Source organism: Oryx dammah, unplaced genomic scaffold (assembly GCF_014754425.2).
Source record: "Oryx dammah isolate SB20612 unplaced genomic scaffold, SCBI_Odam_1.1 HiC_scaffold_2, whole genome shotgun sequence".
NCBI lineage: Eukaryota > Metazoa > Chordata > Mammalia > Artiodactyla > Bovidae > Oryx > Oryx dammah.
The window spans coordinates 197,751,580-197,773,429 of record NW_024070186.1 but is presented as its reverse complement, the minus strand read 5'-3'; the positions used below and the strand labels follow the sequence as shown (position 1 = coordinate 197,773,429).

The 21,850-nt window shown below is 61.4% G+C and overlaps 1 protein-coding gene across 2 annotated transcripts in view; it reads right to left on the bottom strand.

Moving 5' to 3' along the window:
* Positions 1-21,850, bottom strand: part of MAD1L1 (mitotic arrest deficient 1 like 1) — a 241,682-nt gene that overhangs the window by 169,310 nt on the left and 50,522 nt on the right. For both annotated transcript variants that reach the window (XM_040267386.1, XM_040267396.1), the window contains one exon: positions 20,910-20,996. In XM_040267386.1, the coding sequence (XP_040123320.1) occupies positions 20,910-20,996 (87 nt within the window). The remainder of the gene's footprint in view (positions 1-20,909; positions 20,997-21,850) is intronic.

The window sequence follows — 21,850 nt, the reverse complement described above, 5'->3', positions numbered from 1 at the left end:
GCCGGCAGGAGCCTGGCTGTGTCCAGGACACACCCTGGGGAGAGCCTTCAGTCCCAGTGAAGCCCCTGGCCATCCCAGGGTCTCCTAGGCCGGCAGGAGCCTGGCTGCTCCCAGGACACACCCTGGGGAGAGCCTTCAGTCCCAGAGACAGAGCAGCCTGAGCACAGCGACATCTCCAACCAAGACTTACGGGAGCACTCGGGGCTAGAGGCAATTAAGCCCATTTCAGAGCAGGTTTGACAGGAGGCGCCAAATCGATCGGCTCCCCCCAGCCGTGAGGCCCCGCAGGTAAGGAATCAATCAGGCAAAGGCTCCCATCTGTTCCTGCTGAGCCGAGAGGCAGAGCTGTTTACCATTCACGCCAAGAGACGAGTAAATAAGCCAACAGCTGGTCAGCACCCTGTTTCTCGGGCAAAGCGTCTAAGTTTCTTCAAGAGAGCCAGCGCCCCTGCCTGGCCCTCCATTAAGACACGGACCGGCACAGACCACCAGGAGCCGTGCTCACCACTTTGGGAGGTGGGGGCAGGTACAGATCAGCTCCAGCTCTGAGAGCCAGGGGGCCCGGGGCGCAGCCTGCACCCAGCCCAGCCACCCAGTCCAAACAGACAGCACCGGAGCAGCTGGAGGTCCACGCGGCCCCGGATTCGGACGCTGCAGATCTGGGCCTGGGCGAGCAGAACGGGAGCCGTGACACCTCGGAAGGAGCTGGGGCCACTCCCAGGTCCCCACCCAGGGGTGCCTCAGTGCCCAGGCAAGACCCAGGGCCGTGAGGACCAGGCACACTGCAGGCAGCCTGGGCTCGGGCCCTCCTAACCCGGGGTGGCTGCTGGGGAGGGCGACACACTGCAGCCCGCCCGTCCCCCCACGGCCACCCGCCCACCGGCACTGGGGTCACCGATGGCAGGGCCTTCCTCAAAGCAGCTGGGGGCCTGTATTTCCAGGACAGGATTTCGACACAGAGTTTAAAACAGCCTCTGTGTATTTATGAGTTCTCACCCATCCACGGGAGCCAGGGATGGGTCTGGCTAACTGAGCTGGTGACAAACCCCTCCAAGGGACGGGGTTCCTAACTGGGAGAAGACAGCTGTGGGGCTCGGAGGCGCCCACACAGGAGCCGGGGTCCAACGGCCAGCCGCGCACCCAGACGGGAGAGAGGCTTCCTCAGGAGGCAGGCAGAGCAACATGAGGCCCAGACACTGTTGGAACACCGGCTCAAGCTTCTGCCCTGGTTTCTATCCAATGGTTCCCAGGATCTTCCTGGCAGCTCTTGAAATAAACTAAGGAGATTATATCAAGAGAGTCCTGACATTTGTCCAGCCTTAAAATCTCAATAAAACAGATGACCTGAAAAGCTAGCTCAGAGCATCTATTCAAAAGCAAGCCAGCATTCGGCTTCTGGAAGCAGCCAATTAGCCCCAGCTGCTGTCCCTCTCCCCGCTGACACAGGTGCTCCTACAGACAGATAAGAAGGGACGGCGCTCCTGAGCTACTTCCTGCCTAGCACCGCTCCTGCCTGGGGACAGAGGCTGGCCGGGCACAGGAGACCCAGGCAGTTCCACTGGACTTCTGTGTGGACTGTGGCCAAGTCACTCCCTCAGCCTCTCATCTGTGAAGTGGGGTTCAGAACCTCCACACAGGCCCCTGGAGCTGCAGAGATGCGGCGAGATGATTAAAACGAGAGTGGATGAGAAGGGTTTCATAGAAAAAGCGAGGGCATTCCAAAAAAAACTGACTTCAGCTTCAGTGACTACGCTAGAGCCTTTGACTATGTGGATCACAACAAACTGGAAAATTCTGAAAGAGATGGAAATACCAGACCACCGTGCCTGTCTCAAAGAGCCTCTTGATGAAAGTGAAAGAGGAGAGTGGAAAAGTTGGCTTAAAACTGAGCATTCAAAAAGCTAAGATCATGGCATCCGGTCCTATCACTTCATGGCAAATAGACAGGGCAACAGTGGCTGACTTTATTTTCTTGGACCCCCAAATCACTGCAGATGGTGACTGCAGCCATGAAATTAAAAGACGCTTGCTCCTTGAAAGAAAACCTACGACCAACCTAGACAGCATATTGAAAAGCAGGGACATCGCCGACAAAGGTCCATCTAGTCAAAGCTATAGTTTTTCCAGGGGTCATGTATGGATGTGAGAGCAGGACCATAAAGAAGGCTGTTGCTATTCAGCCACTAAGTCACATCCGACTCTTTGCAATCCCATGGACTGCAGCACGCCGGGCTTTCCTGTCCTTCACTATCTCCTGGAGTTTGCTTTAATTCATGTCCATCGAGTCGGTGATGCCGTCCAGCCATCTCGTCCTCTGTCGCCCCCTCTCCTGCCCTCAATCCCTCCCAGCATCAGGGTCTTTCCAAGGAGCTGGCTCTTGGCATCAGGTGGCCAAAGTATCGGAGCTGAAGACTGAGTACCAAAGAATTGATGCTTTCAAACTGTGGTGCTAGAGAAGACTCTTGAGAGTCCCTTGGACTGCAAGGAGATCCAGCCAGTCCATCCTAAAGGAAATCAACCCTGAATATTCGCTGGAAGGACTGATGCTGAAGCTCCAATACTTTGGCCACCTGATGGGAAGAACTGACTCACTGGAAAAGACCCCGATGCTGGGAAAGATTGAAGGCAGGAGAAGGGGACAACAGAGGATGACATGGTTGGATGGTGTCACCGATTCAGTGGACATGAGTTTGAGCAAACTCTGGAGACTGAGAAAAAGGACTAACTCTTTCTGAAGAAAAAGTTCAGACTTAACCACGGAACAGCAACAACTGACCCAAAGTTCCTGCGAGAAGCAACTCAGAGGCTCCCCATTCACTGATCCAAATATTCAAACGACTCAACACAAAAGAGGATCAAGAAACAGGCAGCTTCAAATCTCGCATCTGAAGACAATGAAGGCTCAGGCACCAACACAGGCATGGGGCGGGGTGAGGATGCACAGGATGGGGCAGCACGCCCTGCCCGGGGGCACAGGCGCTGGCCCTGGCGGGTCCTAGGGCAGCGCAGTCCCCAGGCTGGGTCGGGAAGAGGGGGAGGGCAGTGTGAGCGGCAGTACGGAGCCATCGCCGCCGCCGCGCGCACGTGGGCCCGGCCAGGCGTCCAGCACAAGGCCACGACAGGCACCCTCTCCTCCGAAAGCCCCGTGCAAGAAGGCCCAGGATGACTTCCGAGGACCACCCGCTGCTACCGGTCTCCGCTCTTAAACCCAGCCTCAGCGAGTCACGTCACTGAGGATGTGGTGATGGACCAAGTGGCAGAGTTTAGCGCGCTGTCAGCCCCACACGGACACCAGAGTGCCCAGAGGCGGGGCAACAACCACACTGCCCACCTTCGCGGGGGCTTCGTTAGAAACTACAGACCTCAAAATAACCCCAGCTCCACAAGGTCAGGCAAATCAGCTGATAAATGGTGCTACCGTACATCTAACAGGGCCTCTCCAATGAAAAGCGAACTGAAACGGAGGCTCTGTAGTAAAGCAGTCCGTGTGGGCAATGCTGCGGGCCTCACAGAGCAGCCCAAAGGCCACGTGTCCAGGGAAGAGAGCACAGTCACGGCCAGGACCCTGAACCCCGGCTTCAAGGTCTCCCCGACAGGAGGGCATCATTTGTGAAGAGGAAATGACAACCCACATCAGTATTATTACCTGGAGAATCCCACGGACAGAATCAGCTGGGGGCTAAAGCCCATGGGTCACAAGAGTCGGGGGTGCCCCTCGCGACAGCTCCGGGAGCAGGGAGGCAGGGTTGGGGGTGCGCAGGTGAAGTGGGCCCGCTCAGGAGGACGCAGGCAGCTGGGAGAGGCACCCGGCTGCCAAGCCCGCAGCACTTCGGGGAGACGCCTGGACAACCCACCAGTCACCATGGCTCTCGGGGATGAATTCCCTCGGGGCTGGACCCAAAAAACTGCCCGGTGGGGTCAGCTAAGACTGAAGGGTGCTGGGTGCCCACCAGCCCCACCGCCCTCGAGGCCTCGCTGGCCCTGAGAGCATCGGCTGGGGCGACCGGACGGGGGGACAGACAGCCTCGGCTCTGTCCTGGACCTCCCAGCACTGGCCCCAGCCTCGGCTCTCGGCCTCCCCCAAAGCCTGAGGATGGACGGGTCCAGCCCCTGGCACTGCGGGGGCCACCACAGCAACACCTGTCAAGGTCCTGACACACGAGGGCGCCCAACAAATACGATGCATTTTAATCACATTCATTAGCTACAAGAATGTGCTGAGTCTACTTCAATTCACAGTAAATTCAGCGTCTGGCTTGGACCAAGGAGCTTGGCTCCTCTCCACGGAGGGCTCTGGGCGCTGCGGAAGGGTCCCCCAGACTGTTTCCAAGTCAATCAGGTTTCCTGAAGCCAGACGACGGCTCCACCCTGCATACATCCTCCACAGTTCTCTGGTGACGGACGGCTTCGGCTCTCTGGGGCTGGACGGCACGTGTCGCCCACTGGCTCAGCAGCCCCTGCAGCAGGAGGCCTGCCACCTCCCCTCACCGCTCCACCTGGGCACCGTGGCTCCACGGCTTGGCAGCCTGGGGGACAGGCTACTGTCCGGGACATGATGCCGCCCGCCCCAGGGCCGGGGCGTGAGGGAGAGGCCGCCAGCCGGGACCTGGGCACTCGGCTCTCACAGGGCAGTCGCTCCTCAGGAGGACTCTTGAAGCCAAAACTCGAGCAGCCATTTCGAGAGGGTGACAGTCAGAAGCAGCTCTGGATGACCTCTCCGACAGGAGCTGTTTAATCAAGAGTCCTTAGCGCAGGCGGGCAGCCTCTCGGGTGGCATGTGACATGGGGCTCGCTGGACACAGCAGACACAGTTAACCTCCAGGGTTGAGGAGGAGACCGCACAGTCACAGGGGGCCAAGGGCTTGGCCCCAAGCCTCCACCGTCCCAGGTCAGCGGCCCACAGGGGCCCCAGCAGTCACTCCGATGGAATGCCCCGGGCCACCGGCCAGGCTGCCTGCTGGCGCAGAGCCCCCGCTTCCCTGGAGCTCCGGGAGCAGCCCAGGCAGCCGCTCCTCCAGGACCACCCCACTCACCCACAGGCGCCCGACGGCCACCTCGCTCTGCCGGCCGGGGAGCACGAGGACCGTCCGCCGTGGCCCCAGGAGGAGGCAGCTGCTCTGCTTGCCCTTGTCCCCACTTCTCTCCCCACGGACGCAAGTCCACGGGAAGCAGGAGGAAACCCCAGCTGCCAGCGGGGGGCGGCACACCACCCTCTCGGGGCTGCAAAGGGCATCTGGGGTCGCAGGGGAGGGAGAAGCACTGCTGGAACTGACCCCCTCGCAGAGCAAAGGCCGCAGCTGCTGGCCCTGCCGGCGCCAGGGAGACGAACAGGACAGGCCCCGCGGAGTCAACAGGGACCCAGGGCAGGCAGCATTCTGACCATCTTTCTAGCCCAGAGCCAGAGGGAACTCAGCTCCAGGGCAGGCCTGCAGGACCCCTTCAGGAGCAGTGAGCCGGCGGGGACCCCAGCCCAGCCAGGCGGAGAGGGCAAGGACACACAGGAGGCTGGCAGGAGCAGGGCCGCTCCGCCCTCAGGGTCTGGAGCGTGCTTCCCCAGGGGTGGGAGGGTTCAGGGCTTGCTCTGTAGGGGTGAGAGCTGTGTCTGGGGGGTTCCGGGAGGCACCTGTCGAGACCCACTCCTGCCTGGTAACATCCCTCCCCACCATGATCCGCCGATGACAAGGATGCCGAGGAAATCTGGTTTCACAAGGGGAGGTCACAGGAAACCCCGGGCGTTTCTTCTCACCCAGGGAGAAAAGCAGAGTCACCCCATAACCCTAGAGGTGCCGTCTACACACAGACGGGTGGGCAGACACGCTCCCCCGGGGCAGGAGGAGACCGCACAGCAGACCACAGGACCAGCGGCTCAAAGCGGGGGAAGCAAACGGAGCTCCCTGGTTCCCGAGAGCCCACAGGGGCCTGCAGCCTCCCCAGGGTCCTGTGTGCAGCCACTGCCCGCCGTCAGAGGAGCAGAGAGGAGGGCACCCCGCTGCCTCGGGCTCCACCTCCCAGGGCCCCGGGCAAGCAGAGGAGAGCAGGGATGCCTTTGCCACGAGGCCGCGCCCAGGGCTTCTGACAGAAGAGCAGGCCACGGGGGCCCAGGGCACCTCCAGCTCGTAGTGACCTCCCTCCCCGGAGCCGGCCTCCTGAGGGCCACACAGGCTCTCTGCGGCCCGCCCATCCGAGGTCGATGGAGCCCACAGAGCTGAGACGCCCGCGCCCAGCCCCAGGGCATCCACAGTGAAGAAGTGAGCTCCACCTGCAGGCGGGACGGCCGGGGGAGGAGGAGCTGGTCCCCGGCCAGCAAGCACACGCAGCAGCGTCTCTGAGGAGCGGGCGAGCGGCGAGTCAGGAGGCTCCACGGAGACGCAGGTACAGCATCTTGTCCTGCCAGCCTCGCTCCCAGCACCGCGGGTCCAGCCCTCTCCTGACCTCCTCCCAGGGCGCAGCGGCACCCACGCACTCCACACGCCCGGGCAGCACATGCCCTGGCTGCCCCGTGCCCCTCCTGTGCCCCTTCTGCCTGCCAAGTCCAGGCCGTCACAGAGAGGGCCGGACACGGCCGGGAGGACTGAGGCCTCAGGAGCTGCAGGTGCCTCAAGGGCCAGCCACGTTTGAAACACAGCTCAATCTCGGAGGACAGGGTTAACTTGCTGGAAAGGCATTTGTGAAGGTATTTTACAATTAATGATAAAATACATTACAGAGTAATTACCCAAAAGGTCATGGATATTTAAACAGATCACAAAATTGCTCCAGAACGCCCCCTCCAGAGCAGCTTTCCTGGATGGCACCCCCTGAGACTGCGTACTGCCCTCAGAGGCCCAGGACACCTTCCTGGGCACCCCAAGTCCCGGGCCGAGACGGCTGGAGACCTGGGCAGCTCCGAGCCAGAGTCCTCTTCCAACCTCATGCGGGAGGGGCAGGTGACCAGGCAAACAGAGCTGAGACACCCGAGCCCCACCCGGGGGCACCTGCAATGAAGACGGCACCCAGGAAAGGACCTTGTCCTTCCCGCCCCCTCCCTTGGAAGGCTGGGCAAGGGCCATGTCAGGAAGGCTCCAGGGAGGCCTGACCCAGAGGCTTAAAAATGGAAGGACACGCGTGCGTTCTGAGGGCTGCCAAGGCATAATCCCCCTCGTTCCTCCGGCTTTATGAGAGGCTATATTAAAAATGGTTTATACATAATAAAATCTGTTACACTTATGGCAAGAAAATATAGAAAGACAATAAAATCAGCAGAGCACAGAAATGAGGGAACACTAAGCAGCCTTGGCTCTCCAACAGGGACAGAGAAGGAACAGTCAAGATTCTAAATTGAAGGAACCTAACCCGATTTGAAACTCAAAGTTCCATCTCCCCTCCCCGCTGAGCCCCATTCCAGGGGGGCCTGCTTGGCATGGGCAGCCCCGCCAGGGTCTCCCAGCTCACGCTCACAAAGGGGGCCTGGCATACCCTGCTGGCACCGGCAGGACCCTGGGCTTTGGTCTGAGAGACGCCCCAGCAGCTCGGGTGTGTCCCCGCCCCATCCCTCATCCTGGCCTCTCTCTCCCGTGACCCCAGCCCCCCACCCTGGGTCCCAGCGGTGGTGGCACACCAGGCCAGAAGCCCAGAACGGTGTGGCAGCCACACCCACCCCTGCGCCCTGGCCCAGCGGGTCTGCGTCCACAGACAGCAGCTGGTAGTCACCTGGGCCCAACACCCCTGCCGGCATGGGCTGAGGAGCCTGGCCACCCGCACCCGACGCCCCACCTGGAACGGCCGCCACGGCCGAGCTGGGGCCCACGCGCCCCGACTCAGTGGGGCCTCTCCTACGCCCCCGGGCCACCAGGAAGCAGGACAAGCTATCCGTGCTTGCCTCAAGACCCTGACCGCCAGGACAGCTCCTCCTCTAGGCCCATCTGTCTTGCTTTGTTGTAAATTAAGACATTATTTGTAAAGCAGTTTTCGCTTTACAGCCTCCCGCCCACTCTCCCCTAACACCCCGCTCCAGCGCAGGGTGCTGGTTGCACAATGAACGGACTCGTTACTATATGTCACATCAGGGTTCATCTGTTGGGCTGTAGGTTCAACAGGTTCAGAGAAACGCACGATGTTATGCAGCCCCATCCCTGGGTCACGCAGAGAAGTTTCTCTGTGCCAAAACCTTCTCCAGCCCTCCGTCCCCCAGGCAGGCCCCGGTAACCCCGCGCCCCTGCCGTCCCCCGACCGCCGGGCGCTTGGAGCCGGGCACTGTGTGCCGCTCCACGTTGGCGTCTCCCACTGAACAACATGCACTTACGGTTCCGCCACGTGTTCTCATGGCCTGCCAGCTCACTTCTTTCTACTCTTTGGATGTATCAGGTTAACCATTCACTTACTGAAGGACATCTTGGTTGCGCCTACGTTTTGGCATTTATCAAAAAAGGTGACAGAAACACCTGCATGCAGGTTTTCATGTGGACCTAAGTTTTCACATCTCTTGGGTAAATACCGAGGACCCTGAGTCCTGGAGTGCAGGGGAGCACGCGTGCTTCTCTAAGAAACACCACGCGGCCTTCCAGAGCGACTGCACCGCGCTCACTCCCGGCGGAGATGGGGCCCTGTCGCCCCGCACCCCCGGGAGCACTGGGCGTTGCCCCCGGTGGCAATGGGGCCCTGTCACCCATGTGCCCAGCTCTGCCCATCCTAACAGGGCTGTGCCGGTATCTCGCTGTTGTTTTAATCTGTCTCTCCCTGATGACCCATTGTGGGAACCTCTCATATGCTTATTTGCCTCTGTTTATCTTCTTTGGTGAGGTGTCTGTCCAGATCTTTTGCTCATTTTTTAACTGGGTTGGCTTTTACTTTGGGATTTTAAGAGTTCTTTTTATATTTTGGATGCCAGTCCTTTAGCACATACAGGTTTTGCAAATAGAGGTGACCCTTGAACAACGCAGTCTGAACTGCACAGTTCCACTCACACATGGGTCTTCTCGGTAGTACACGCCGGAGAACGGCACGGCCTGTGGCTGGCTGGAGCCAGGACGCAGACTCTGAATCACGCAGGGCAGCTCCGGCGCTGCTCAAGGGGCAGCTGTGCTTTCTCCCACCCTGAGGCTTGTCTTTTCATTCTCTGAACAGCATCTTCATGGAGCTGAACTCTATGGTTTTAACGAGGTCCTGCTCATCAACTTTTCCTTTCACAGACTGTGGCTCTGACGCTGCTTTTGGAAAGTCACTGCCCAACTGAGGGTCAGCTACACCCACTCCTCCATCGTGCACGACAGTCGAGGTCCTGCGTGTTACCCTTAGGTCTGCAGCGCATTTTGAGCTAATCCGTGTGAGAGTGAGAGGTCTGCATCTGGATACACGCGCCTGTTCGGCGTGCGGACGTGTGGTGGCCCCAGCACCTTCGCTGAAATGACTGCTTTTCTCTCTCAACAAAGCCAGCTGCCCCTCCCCGGGTGTTCCCGGGGCCTCGCTCTGCCCTGCAGCTGGCTGGCTGCTGCCCCGCAGCACTGCATTGCCCCGGTTTCTGCGGTCTGGGGGGTCTGGGGGGTTCTGAGAGGTCTGGGGGGTCTGGGAGGCCTGGACGGGCAGGAAGGCTAGTCCTTCAGCCTTGCTCCTCTCCTTCGATGCTGTGCTGCCTCGTCCTGGGCTCTTCACACGAACTTTAGAGTCGGCTTGCCCATGTTTTGATTAGGCCTGTACTCAATGCACACATCATGCTGAGAAGAACTGACAAGATGACAAGATTGAGTCTTCCTATCCATGAACATGGAGTGGCTCTGCTTCAGACCTTTGGCGTCTCTCTTCAGACGTCTATAATTTTCCTCATTAGACCTTGCACAAGAAGTCTGTTTGGTTTTTACTTTAGAATCTGTTTTGGCGCTAATATAAGTGACATAATGTTTTAAGTTTCAAACTAAATGTTCATTGACTTAAATATATTAACCTATGGCCTGCAACCCTGCTATAATCACTTATTAGTCCTAAGAGCTTTTTGCTTGAGTCTCCGGGATTCCTATATAAACAATCATATCATCTGCAAACAGTTTCATTTCATCCTTCCTCCCACTGTGCACATTTTATCTCCTATTTCTGGTCTTACTGCATTAGCTAGGATTTCCAGTATGAAGTTAAATTGGACATCCTTGACTTGTTCCTAAATCTTGGCAAGAAAGCCTCTAGTTTCTTACTTGGATGAAAGATGGAAATATCTGACAAGAAATCAGCCTCTCTATCCACCACAGGATAAATAAAACTCTGCCCGCTTAGATAGCAGCCGTCACCACTGAGTGAGCCCAGCAACTGTAAGAGCTCTGGGGAGGCCATGTCCTCTCTCGTTAAGGGCTACTCCTGGACCCCAGAGTCTTATGCCCTCCAGGCACATGGCGGCCCCTGTGCTCCAAGAGCCCCAGTTCTTAACGTAACCAGGAATCAGGTGGGAAGCAACCTGGAGCAAGGCAGCCTCCCACACTGACCATCAGGAACAAGAACAGCTAGAAGGGGGAGGTGGGAGGGGGTTCAGGATGAGGAACACGTGTACACCTGCGGCGGATTCATGCTGGTGTGTGGCAAAACCAGTGCAATACTGTAAAGTAAAAAAAAAGAACAGCTGGAAGGAAAACCAGCTCTGCTGCTGAGGACCTGAGACACAGCCCTGCCACCCTGCCACCCTGCCACCCTGCCGCCCTGCAAAACTGGCTGTGCTCTGAGACAGGAACAACCCCTTTCCGGGAAACACCACAACTGCGGAAAGCTTCTCAGACACTTAATGGCTGGTATCCTTGAATTTCAGGTGGAGGAACGTGATAAAATGCCCACGTCCTTAGAGAGCAGCCCCCTCCCCACGCTCCACGCCATCTCTGCCCCACGTCCCTCAGGCGACGGGGGGGTCCCGTGGCCACTGAGAGCCAGAGGACCAGCCTGCAGAGGTTTGCCGAGTGAGGCAGGGGAGTGCCCGGGACTGCCTGGCACGCCGGAGAGCAGCCATGCCGCACTGCACAGCGAGAACCAGTGTGCGCTCTCCTGGGCTTGTTCTTTCAAACGAGCCAGTGCCAGCAGGGCTTCACGGCTGAGTAGGAAGTTCTCCGGCTCAGGGCTCCCAGAGTTCACACAAAGTGTCAGGACACTTGAGAGCAGCGTCAGAAAGACGCTGACACCCCTCCTGCCCGGAAGTCAAGGGGCACAGAAAACCTGAGCCTCAGGCCCGAGGACCCCACCTTCGACCTCCGCAGACGGCCGATCGAGGGCGTGACCATCTGCACGGGCCCCTGCCACGAGCGAAGTCTCTGCTCGCCCCGGCTGGCCGCCCCGAATCTCTTCCAGTGAGACACGGACGCTTCGTTCCGAAGCACCAAGAGTCAGGGACCAACCACAGGATCTCTTCACCATCTCCTCATCCAACGGCAAACAACATTCAAGAATTACGCACTTCTGCTTCATCCAAGCGTTTGTGGAAACCTAGATTCTAGCGCACCTGTGGAGGGAGCCGGTACAGAGGGCCCTGCCCGCCTCCCCAGGGTGGAGGGGACCCCGGCGCCTCTTCAACCGCAGGGGCGTGCCAGATGGCATTTTCTTACTTGAGGGCTCTGAGCCAGGCCTGTTCTCTAACGGAATCGTCACAAAGTAGATTAGGGATCCCCGGGCCACCTGCCCGCTGGCTGAGCCTGGCTGAGGACCGTCACCTCACTTTTCTGCGGTCACAGCCCCACTGCCCTCCGCCAGGGCTGCACGCAGGACAGCTTTCCCTCCTCTGCGTCCCGGGCCTGCGGTCCAAGAGAGGTGTGCCCAGGGGTCCCCTCTGCCTTCAGCCGATGGGGCCAATGCCCCTTGGACCACAGAGTCAGGTAACTGGCCTGGAAGTGCAACCTGGCTCTCCGGCCAGGCCTGCCTCCCGTCTCTGGAGGAACCTGCCTCTGGCGACGGCCCGCAGCCCTGAGTGTGCACCAGTGAGGGGCAAAGAACAGGCGCACTGGAAGAAGCTGTCGTTCAAACAGTCCCGGAGGCTGGGCGGTGGCTCAGGACGCGTCCTGTGAACCCCAGCAGCCACAAGAAGTCCAGCCGGGGACGCCCCAGGCCATGCCGTGTGAGGTCCCCACGTGGAGAGAGGCGACACCCGCGGCTGGGGAGCCGCGCCTCCGACACCCCAGTCTCCGGAGGCCAGGCGTCCACTTGGCCAGGCTGACGAAAGCTGACAGCACCTCAGCTCACACGAGGGCTCCCAGCAGAGCCCTCACCAAATGCCTGTCACTCGGTCTGTCTCCAAGAAAGCCAAGAGAGCAGGCAATGCTGCGGGTTTATGGTGCGGGGAGGCAGCCTTCAGGCCGCGATCTCGTGGCCACAAGTTCACAAAGATAAAACAGACCATAACCCATGACTCTGACTTTGTTTACCACTTAGAAAGGCCTCTCTGAGATGATACAATTTCAGGTGAAGGTCGGGAGCTCTGCGGTCTGGGTCTAAACAAGCCTCAGTCTCCCGGGGTCTCCGAGGACTGTCCAGGCTGCTGCTCTGAAGAGCCCCCCAGAGGCCCCTCTACACACACCAAGCCACACGGCTACAGCCCCGGAGCACCTGGTCAGTCCCAGGAGCCATGCCTGGCTTAAGATCGGACCCCACCGGCCCCTTCAGGTGCCCTCCCAGGGCTCCCCGACCTGGTCAGTGCTTGGGGTCTCCAGCTGGCTCCCCGCCACCCACACACAGGAAGCAAAGGCGCACCCAACCTCACTCGTGGCCGGACGTGAAGAAACGGGAAGACTGTCCAGCCGGCCGCAGGCCAGCCCCTCACACGTCCTCAGTGACCTGGTAACAGCCCGGCAAAGAGGAGGGCAGGGGCCGCTCCCCCCGCAGACAGAGGCCCTGGCACAGCTGGCCCTCCCGGCCCCACCCTGCACCCGGGGGCAGCAGAGCAGCAGAAGGCCACACCCTAACCAGGGCCGGGCACTCTCCCCACACCCAGCTGCCTCAAAGGCGCGGCCACGCTGGAGCCAGGCGCAAGCACTTCTGACAGTGAGCAGGGGACAGCGGCAGGGGAGGGCCCATCGCATGCTGAGGAACAGCCCGGATCCGTCCGCCAGAGCCTGCCTGGGACACTGCGGGGAGAGGCCTGGCCACGTCCACACCAAACATCCTGCCCCCAGAGAGAAGCCGGTGAGGCCGTCAGCGCTCAGGTGGGCCCCCGGGCGCAGCGTCTGCCTCCGCGGGACGGGCAGGCACGTCCGGGCACGCGCTGCCCCCAGGGCGATCCTCCCACAGCCACCGCCACAGAACTCACCACTCAAACGGATGTCGATTCGGGGATGAGCATTTTTTCCAGTGCTTGAATAAAAGGGGGAGTTTCACATTTTATCCACTTCCACATCTCTTAACAATAAAAACTTATTTAAAAGGCCCATGAATATGTAAATGGTGTTTAAATATGGAAATGCAAAGCCTGCAAGAAAACAGTCTGGGTGTGAAGTATTAGCGCCTCATCTTGCTGAGAAGACGACACAGCCTGGCTGAGGCGAGGACGCGGGGCGCAGCCTCTGCTCGCGGGGGGGCGGCGCGCAGCCGCGTCCCAGGAGCACCTCCGCCAGCAGGCCCTGCCCCTCGGGCCACCCGCACTGCCTCCCAGGCCCCTGCTCTGCCCTCTCCTGTCCAAAGCCACGGACCAAACCGAGCGTCTCTGGCGGTGCAAGCTCAGACTGCTCACTCTCCCCGGCAGCGTCCACTCTGCCCGCCAGGCGGACGGCAGGGCGGGGCGCCCCAGTGAGAGCCGCGTCCTCCACCCCAAGCAGGGCCAGAGAGCCCATGAGGACAAGGTCACCCTTGGGACGTGAGTACAGGGCCCCCTCCAGGGTCAGAGGCAGGGCATCTGACTACCAGCCATGCTGAGCAGATTCGGCCACAGGCCCACCCGAGGCCCAGAGCCACAGCAGAGGGCCTGGGGGTTGGCCACAGTCCTCAGCCAGCGATGCCAGGGCCTCTGTGGGCCACAGCCCCCAGGGGGTAGCACCCGTGTGTGTGTCCACAGGAAGTGAGCACCTCAAAGCAAGAGGCTGACAACCCCTAACAGAACAGAGCCTCCCTCCCTCCAGGGAGCTCACGGGCCTTTAGGAGACTTCTCGGAAGACGCTGGTGGGAAAGCAGTGAGCAGGCCTCTCTCCGTGCGACAGGAACCCAGGGAGGACGAGCTGTTGCTGCTCCAAGCGTGGTCCCTGGACCAGCAGCTTCGGCTCCACAGGTGCCTGCAGGGAACACAGAGCGCAGCCGCCCCCGCAGACCTGCCGAGCCTGAGCCTGTGGGAGCCCAGCGCGCGGTCTCTGTTCTCACTGACCTGGAGAAGAGCTGGGCGCCCAGCGCTGACCCCACAGAGACCAGGCGGAGGAGGAGCCGCCACGCCCAGCGCCAGGGGAGCCTCAGGGATTGCGCCACCAGAGTGCCAACTGCAGCCATGGGCTTCCACACACAGCCCCTGCCTCGCCCTCACATGAGCCTGGGCAAGACCACCGGTGCTGCCAGTGGGGCCCCTTGTGGGCTTGGCACCACCAGGACCCTGGATGGACCGGGGTCTCCCTCAGGGTGATGGGGCTTGGTCTCAGGGACAGAAGCCAGGCGGCCACAGTCTAGAAAGTGACAGCAGCTCCTGAGGTTCGGGGCCAAAACCAGAAGAGCCATCAGCACTGGAGGTCCATGCCCACCCTAAGGGGGATGGTGCGGGGCCCCACCCCAAAGGCCTCGCCCACACTGATGGGGAAGCAGCTGGAGGCCCGGAATCCACCGCTCAAGGAGAGGACACAGACACCGTTCCCAGGGACGCATCTGCAGAGGGCCCTCACCCAAGGAGCCTCCAGGCACCGCCCTCCCGCGCGCGCCCGTCCTCTGTAATTGGCCGCAGAATTTATAGCCTGGAATAGCCCTCCCTCCGGGGAGGCCACAGAGGAGGTTCTGAGAGTCAGAGCAAGTGGCTCAGAGGGCTGCAGGCACCACCTCACGTCCAAACACGGAACTGCAGGCGGGCGCAGACCCTCAGCCGGACGGAGGCCCGCACCCCCACTGCACCCCCACTGCACAGCGGCGCTGCGACTCCCTGCCACGAGTCCCAAGCAAGGAGGGAGGTCTGAGGAATAAAGGGACGAGGGTACGAGCAGACAGCCAGGAGAGATCTGTTTGTCACCTCCTGGCTACCAACTAGGCCAGGAAACGGTTCTTAGAGAGAGTAGCTCTCACCTTGGTAGATCCAGCCAGAACTGTGGAAGACAACAAAAACCCAGAAAACATCCCCCGAGATGACGCGGAGCCGGGGCAGCTACAGGAGGACGGCTGCCTGCATCTCCAAGCGCGCCTGGGCCCCCGGAGCCCCGTGAGCGACCAGCCGAAGGCACGCGGCCTGAGCAAGAGCCTGCTGCTCTGCTGCCGTCGAGCCCACGGCCAGTGCCTCACAGGGCCATGGAGCCCACACACCCATGACCACCAGGAAGAACACGTGGAGACCAGCTGCCAGACGCCTCTGGTTCCACACCTCCTGCCAAAGGCCATTAGGTCACGTGGCAACAAGAGCTGAGCGTCCATCTCCAACACTGAGAACCCCGGGGCCACCGCTGCAGAGACGGTGATGGCCAGGACGAGCAGGAGAGCTGGCGGGGAGGGCCAGCGCGTCCTCCGGCAGCTCCCGCATGGGACGGGGCACACCCCTCAACGGCCTGGGGCTCCCATGCCCTCCCTGCCTGGCCCTGCCCCCTCCAGTGGGGACAGAGGGTCGGGAGGGTGCCCAGAGGGCGCACACAGCCACCCTGGCAGGAAGCTGAGGCGGGCTGTCCAGGACCTGCAGCAGCAGCACAGCGCCTCGTCTCCAGTCGAGGGAGATCACCGAGTCGGGGCCAGTCCGTGGGGCTGGGGAACCACGCGCGACGGCGCAGCCTGGCCCCTCAATGGCACCCTGGCTGCCCGGCAGGATGGCACGGTCAGGGGCCAGCTGACCCATGCAGAGCCTGCCCTGGGCTCCTGCCAGCCTGATGTCCAGCCTGGTGCCCCGGGACAGGCAGAGCACAGGCTCCCACGCCACAGGCCTCACTCTGTCTGCCTGGCACACCCCCATGCGCTCAGCCGAACCACTCATCCATTCCCTCGCTCAACCAGAGCGCGGCGGGCAGCCCTCTGGGCCCAGGGAACACACGGGGAGCGTGGTGAGGGCAGGCGGGCACAGTGCCGTCTCAGGCAGAGGCAGCAGGAACCGTGCAGGCAGGGGCCCCGCAGGGAGGGGGCGGCTGCCTGGGACACCTGAGGGCGGGGGCAGGGGGCACATGCCAGGCGAGGGCGCTGGGGGCACGGAGCCGGCTGGCGCCCGCCCGCCCCACAGATGCCCGCGTCCAGGGCGAGGAGGACCGCAGGGCGGCTCTCTGGCAGATGTCTCTGCCCGCCTGGTCAGCCGCAGGCTGTGGTGGCGTCGTATCCCCACCCACCTGGAAGGGGCGCCCCGTCTAGACGCTACCCTGGCTACAGCCCGCAGGCCAACCGCCCTCTCCACGCTGCGCACACTTTTCTAACAGTCCTCAGCGTCCAAAGCTGCATTTCCAGCTCCTGCTGCCTTCACCTGCTCTTCTGCTAAGTTTTCCGGCGACATGAGAAGCAAGCCCACCATCCACAAGCTCTTACCAAAACCCCAGCCTGTCTTTCTGTCTCACTTGTCACAGTGGGGCCACAGCAAACACAGCAGCCCCATCTTTCAGGTGTGTCCACGTGTGCAAACTCTTCCAGCCTGTCTGCCCCCTACCCCACCCCGCCACACACACACAAAGACTCACACAGACAGACACACAGACACACACACAAGATATACCTGCTCAACACACACACACAGACACACACAGACACACACACAAAAGATATAGCTGCTCACTCCTAATCTGCCTGCTGGGAAACTCACCACTGCCTGCCCTGCGCTACCCTGAAGTCACTTTCCCCAGGGCTCCGGGCACTGCGTGCTAAGTTGCTTCAGTCGTGTCCGACTCTGCGATCCCATGGACTGTAGCCCACCAGGCTCCTCCATCCATGAGATTTCCCAGGCAAGAACACTGGAGCGGGGTGCCAAGCCCTTCTCCAGGGGCTCTTCCTGCCCAGGGACTGCACCTGCGTCTGCTACGTCCCCTGCGTTGGTAAGCGGGGTCTTTACCACGAGCGCCACCTGGGAAGCCCCTGGCGCTGCCGGGCTTCTCAAACACTAACAGCTTGAAGCCAAGGGCTCTTCTGAGACACGTATAGCCCAAAGCGGGGAAGACTGATCTTCAGAACAAACTGCAGTAATCAGAGCAGCCCAGAGCTGGAGCATGCGTTGGGTGTGAACAGGCGGAGTGAATAGAGGAACCAGCGCCTCACAGAGCCGGACTCAGCAGGCGCGCAGAGCCCCCAAGGCCGCTCAGCTTCCCCTCACCCGCTCCCACAGCAGGTCCCCCGGATCTGCACCGAGGGCCTGGCCAGACACGTCACTCCTGCAGGCCCACGACGCATAGCTCCACTGCGCAGAGCAACGCGTGACAAAGGGTTCTCTGCAGCCACACCTAGCCCCTCTCCAGGTCCTGGCTCCAGCCTCAAATAACGACGTGGAGCTCCAGGACGCGCAGACCAGGATGCAAATCCTGCCTCCACGGCTTCCTATCTGTCTGACACGGGGCTCAGCACTCTGCTGGGGGGCAGAGACAGCACCATCATGCAGGGCTCAGGGGAGACACTGTGAGCCCGCCACCCCTGCACAGGGAAAGCCTGCACCCTCAGCACGGCCCCACAGGAACCAAGACCAGCGCCGGGTAGCCACGGGTGAAAGGCAAGGTTCCCTGGGCTGCGATTAAACCCCAGTCCAAAGGCGGGCACCGACAGGCCGCTGTTACCAGCGACCAACAGCGCCTCTGGAGCTGTCTGTCCCAGGAGGACCACGGTGCGGAAAGCGGAGACCAGCCCACCGGGCCAGGGCACCCTGCTCACAGAAAGGCCCGCCAACAGCAGCTCCCCCCAAGGTTGCCCGGCAGGACGTCGGCTGGAACTCAAGGCCACGGAGGACTTCCCGGTGCCACCCGCGAACCACCTGTTTCCTTAGCGTGGCTGATGCCGAGGTTCCTCCCACCATCTCGCCTCGTCCTCAAAAGAGCGCCCAGAGCCTCCGGCCAGAGCGCGCCTGCCTGGAGCCGGGCAGAGCCCAGCTTCCGCTCTCCTGCCAAGGCATCTCTCCTGGTCTAGCCTGGAGTCTGCCCAGCTGCCTTCAAAGACTCGAGGGAGTGACGTCAGCCCCTCCCGCCTCGCGACGTCTCCTGGCCTCCACAGGAACACCCCCAGCATAGCAGCGCTGGTGTGCCACCTGTGAGCACGGCGCTGCCCACAGCCCTCTATTCTGCGCGGCCAGGGCCCCGAGGGCACAGGACCCCAGCCTGGCACCTCCCTACAGGGGCCTGCACGTGACTCCACCACCAACAGACGGGGTCGGAACCTCACCCGCTCCCAGGGCCTGAGGCCCTCAGGCGACCCCTGGCTCCTCCCATGCTTTCTGTCGCCGGATGAGGGGGGCCTCCCTGGGAGGAAGGGGACAGTGCTCCGTGCCCGCACACGAGACGTGCTCCCGAGACGGGCGCACGGCCAAGACCGCCCATCCGCGTGGCCGTCGGCGGCATGAGGACAAGACCAAGGGTGCCCCGGCCCTGGCCGACGATCCAGCCCAGGCCCACGGTCCGAGGCGCCACACCTCCCCTCCCCTCCCCTCCACTCCCAGGACCTGTCAGGCAGGTTGGCCGCCTTGCCGAAGAGGTGAAGCTCTTCCTCAGGAGGCCTGAGATGCCCTTGCTCCTGGGGCAGCTGCACTGGCTCCCAGAGGGAACCCAAGGGTCCTGAGAGGTGGACGAGGGGCCCCCAATCCCCCAGACCACCTCCCCGCTGTGGGGGACCGCTCCCTGTAATGCGAGCCCATTTCTAAACCCACCCCACAGAAGAGACGGGCCGACTGACTCACCATCTAGGACCACAGACCAGAGCTACACTCAGCTCTGAGAGGCTGACTTTCCCGCTGCTGCTCAAGCAGAACTTTAGAAAGCACCTCACAGTTTGGTGGGAGAAAGATGCAGACAAGTTTCCTTTCCTCTAATAGCTCATTCTGTTTCAAATTCAAAGTAAAATGAAGAGGATCGCCTGGAAAAATGTTAGAGCTTTAATTTCAAATCACTTTTAATGCCCGTTTCATCTGACAGCAACTTTGAAAGCAAAAGGCAATCTTTATCATTTGAGGTTTTTAAACTAAACTGATGTGATTATGTCCAACATAACCAGATGCTTTTAAAAGCAATTTTCAAAGTGACATCAGCCCCCCATATAAGAAAACCTTCCTTTGGTTATTAATAAACTATTAACATGCAGTCTGCATAGGGGGTGAGGCTTCGGGGGCTGACCATAGCCCGCAGGCTGACCTCACAGACCCCCTCCCACCAGCCCGTCAGGGCGAGGCTGAGCCTCCAAGGTCCCTCTTGGTCACCATCCTTTCAGCCGCCCGCTGAGCCCTTCACTCACTGCAGGGGCTGACCTCATGCAGCGGTACACTTTCCAGTGACTCTAAGTGGGAACCAACTAGTTCCCGCTAGTTCCTCTAAGCGGGAACCCCATCCTCCGTGGGCACCTAGTCGGGGGCAGGGAGAGTGACTGGGAGGAGTCTGCCAGCAGTGAGGGTCCTAATAGGAGAGGTTTCCTTGTTCCAAAAGGGAAGAGGCCTCTCCTCCTGCCTCTGACTCGACACCCAGGATGTGGGCAGCCACCCTGCACGTGAGAGAAGCCTGCTTGGGTCCCAGAGGAGGGAGGCGGACAGCAGTGGGCAGGCCCAGGCGTGGCTCAGGAGGAGCAGGCCGGCACGTGGGCGTGCTCCCCTTTCCTGGCACAGAGCTCTGCAAAGCCCTGCAATTTCCTGAACAGTGAATGACGAGAGTGTCCCTTCGGCCAGACCCCTGGGCAGCGTGGGGCTGGGGCGGGGGAGTGGGTGGGGGGTGCCAGAGGAACCAACGCCGGGAAGAGAGGCGGGAAGTTACACCTGGGCCCCCACCCCCAGGGAGGGGAGTGGGCTGGAGACCCAGGACGTCACCAATGGCCGAGACTTAACCAAGCAGGAAACTCGCAGAAACCTGAAGGGGGGCCTCCGTGGCGGCGGACACGAGGCAGCACTGGGAGGGCAGCCCTGCCCCCCGCCCCACACAAGCCTGGGGCATCTCTTCCCGTCCAGCTGACCCGGCTGCACGCTTCACAGTAAACCCGTGATCCAAGACAGAGAGCTTTCCTGAGGTCTGGCCATCGTGCCAGCACCTGATCAGAGGCGGGGAGGACCCTGCACTCTCGGTCAGATGGATGCGCAGGCGCGCGTTATAGGACCGAGCCTCACCCATGGGGCCCAGCTGGCCCGGGGGGCCACGGCAGAGCTGAACTGAACCCTGGGACACCAGCAGGCGTCTGAGTGAGAGCAGGCACAGGACACACCGCACCCCCGGGCGTGGAGGAGGCCCGGCCCTGCAGGAGGCAGAGCTGCCTGCCCTGGACCCCCGGGCGCAGGACACACGAGTGGCCCAGCTGTGCTGCTATGAGTGCCTTCCCTGAGGGCCCGAGTCTCCGCACACACAAGCGTCAGAGGCTTCAGCACGGGGTTCCAGGGCCGCTCAGAGCCCAGGCAGCCACAAGGACGCAAACACTCCTGGCAGGGAGCGCGGCCTTCCACCCAGACCCTGGAGCCCCAGGAGCCGCCCCAGGGCCCCCGGGCTGATGGGCCATAGCATCTGGAAGACAGCATGCCCACCGCCGCCTCAGCAGGGCCTCGGTGCGGCGGGGCGGGACGAGGGACAGCACACATCCACAGTGCCTGCCCCACTCCACGAAGCCGGGGGTACACTCACCCGCAAGCCCTCTCCAAAGCAAGCATGTTGTTAGATAAGCGCGGCCGCCAGGCCTACCTGCTAGTGATAGAGCTGTTTCTGTCCTTCAGGGCCAGCTCGCGCTGCTGCAGCTCCACAATGAACCTAGACAGGTCCTCTGGCGTCCTGGGGGGACGAGAACACACAGGGTCAGCGGAGTGTGCCTGCAGGGGGCAGGGCTCTGACCCTAGGCGCCGGCCCAGCGCCAGGCAAGCCCCTGGCGGACCTCGGAGCCAGGCGAGTCAGGGCCTGCGAGGCCCCTGGACGACGGGGGTGGGCTCACAGCACAGCCAGCCGCCGGCCACGCAGCACTGGGGACGTCATGCGTGGCAGCCCTCGCCTGTAAAAACCGCGTCGGTGCATCGCATCACTGCCACGCGGAGGATGTGAAGTGAGGAGGAAGAGCGGCTGCCCCGCTCGCTTCCTCCCGCCTCTCAGACGCCACGCGTGCGGATGGCGGCAGGGGCACAGCAGGCGCCACGGGCACGGCGCCTCCGGTGTCGAACCTCCTCCAGGGGGACGATCAGGCCACCGCTCGCGGCAGCCCCGTTGCTCACTGGTTCCATTTCACAGACAGGGAAACGACGAAAAGACAGTGATGGTGGGCTCTAAGGTCACTCCCCTCCTCTCCACAGCACTGAGCCTCAACCTGAACCCACGCCTCCAGCTCAACACCTGGCTCAGGAGAGCGAACGCAGAAACGCCTCGGACACTCAGACACCCAACAAGCACGTGAAAGATGCTCAGAGAAACGCGAATGAAAACTGCTCGGGCCCCACCTCACGTCGGTAAGAACGGCAGTTACCAGAAAGTCTACAAATAACACATGCTGGAGAGGGTGTGGAGAGAAGGGAACCCTTCACACTGCTGGTGGAAACGTAAACTCGTGCGGGCACTGTGGAGGACGTGAGCTCGCGCGGGCACTGTGGAGGACGTGAGCTCGCGCGGGCACTGTGGAGGGCGTGAGCTCGCGCGGGCAC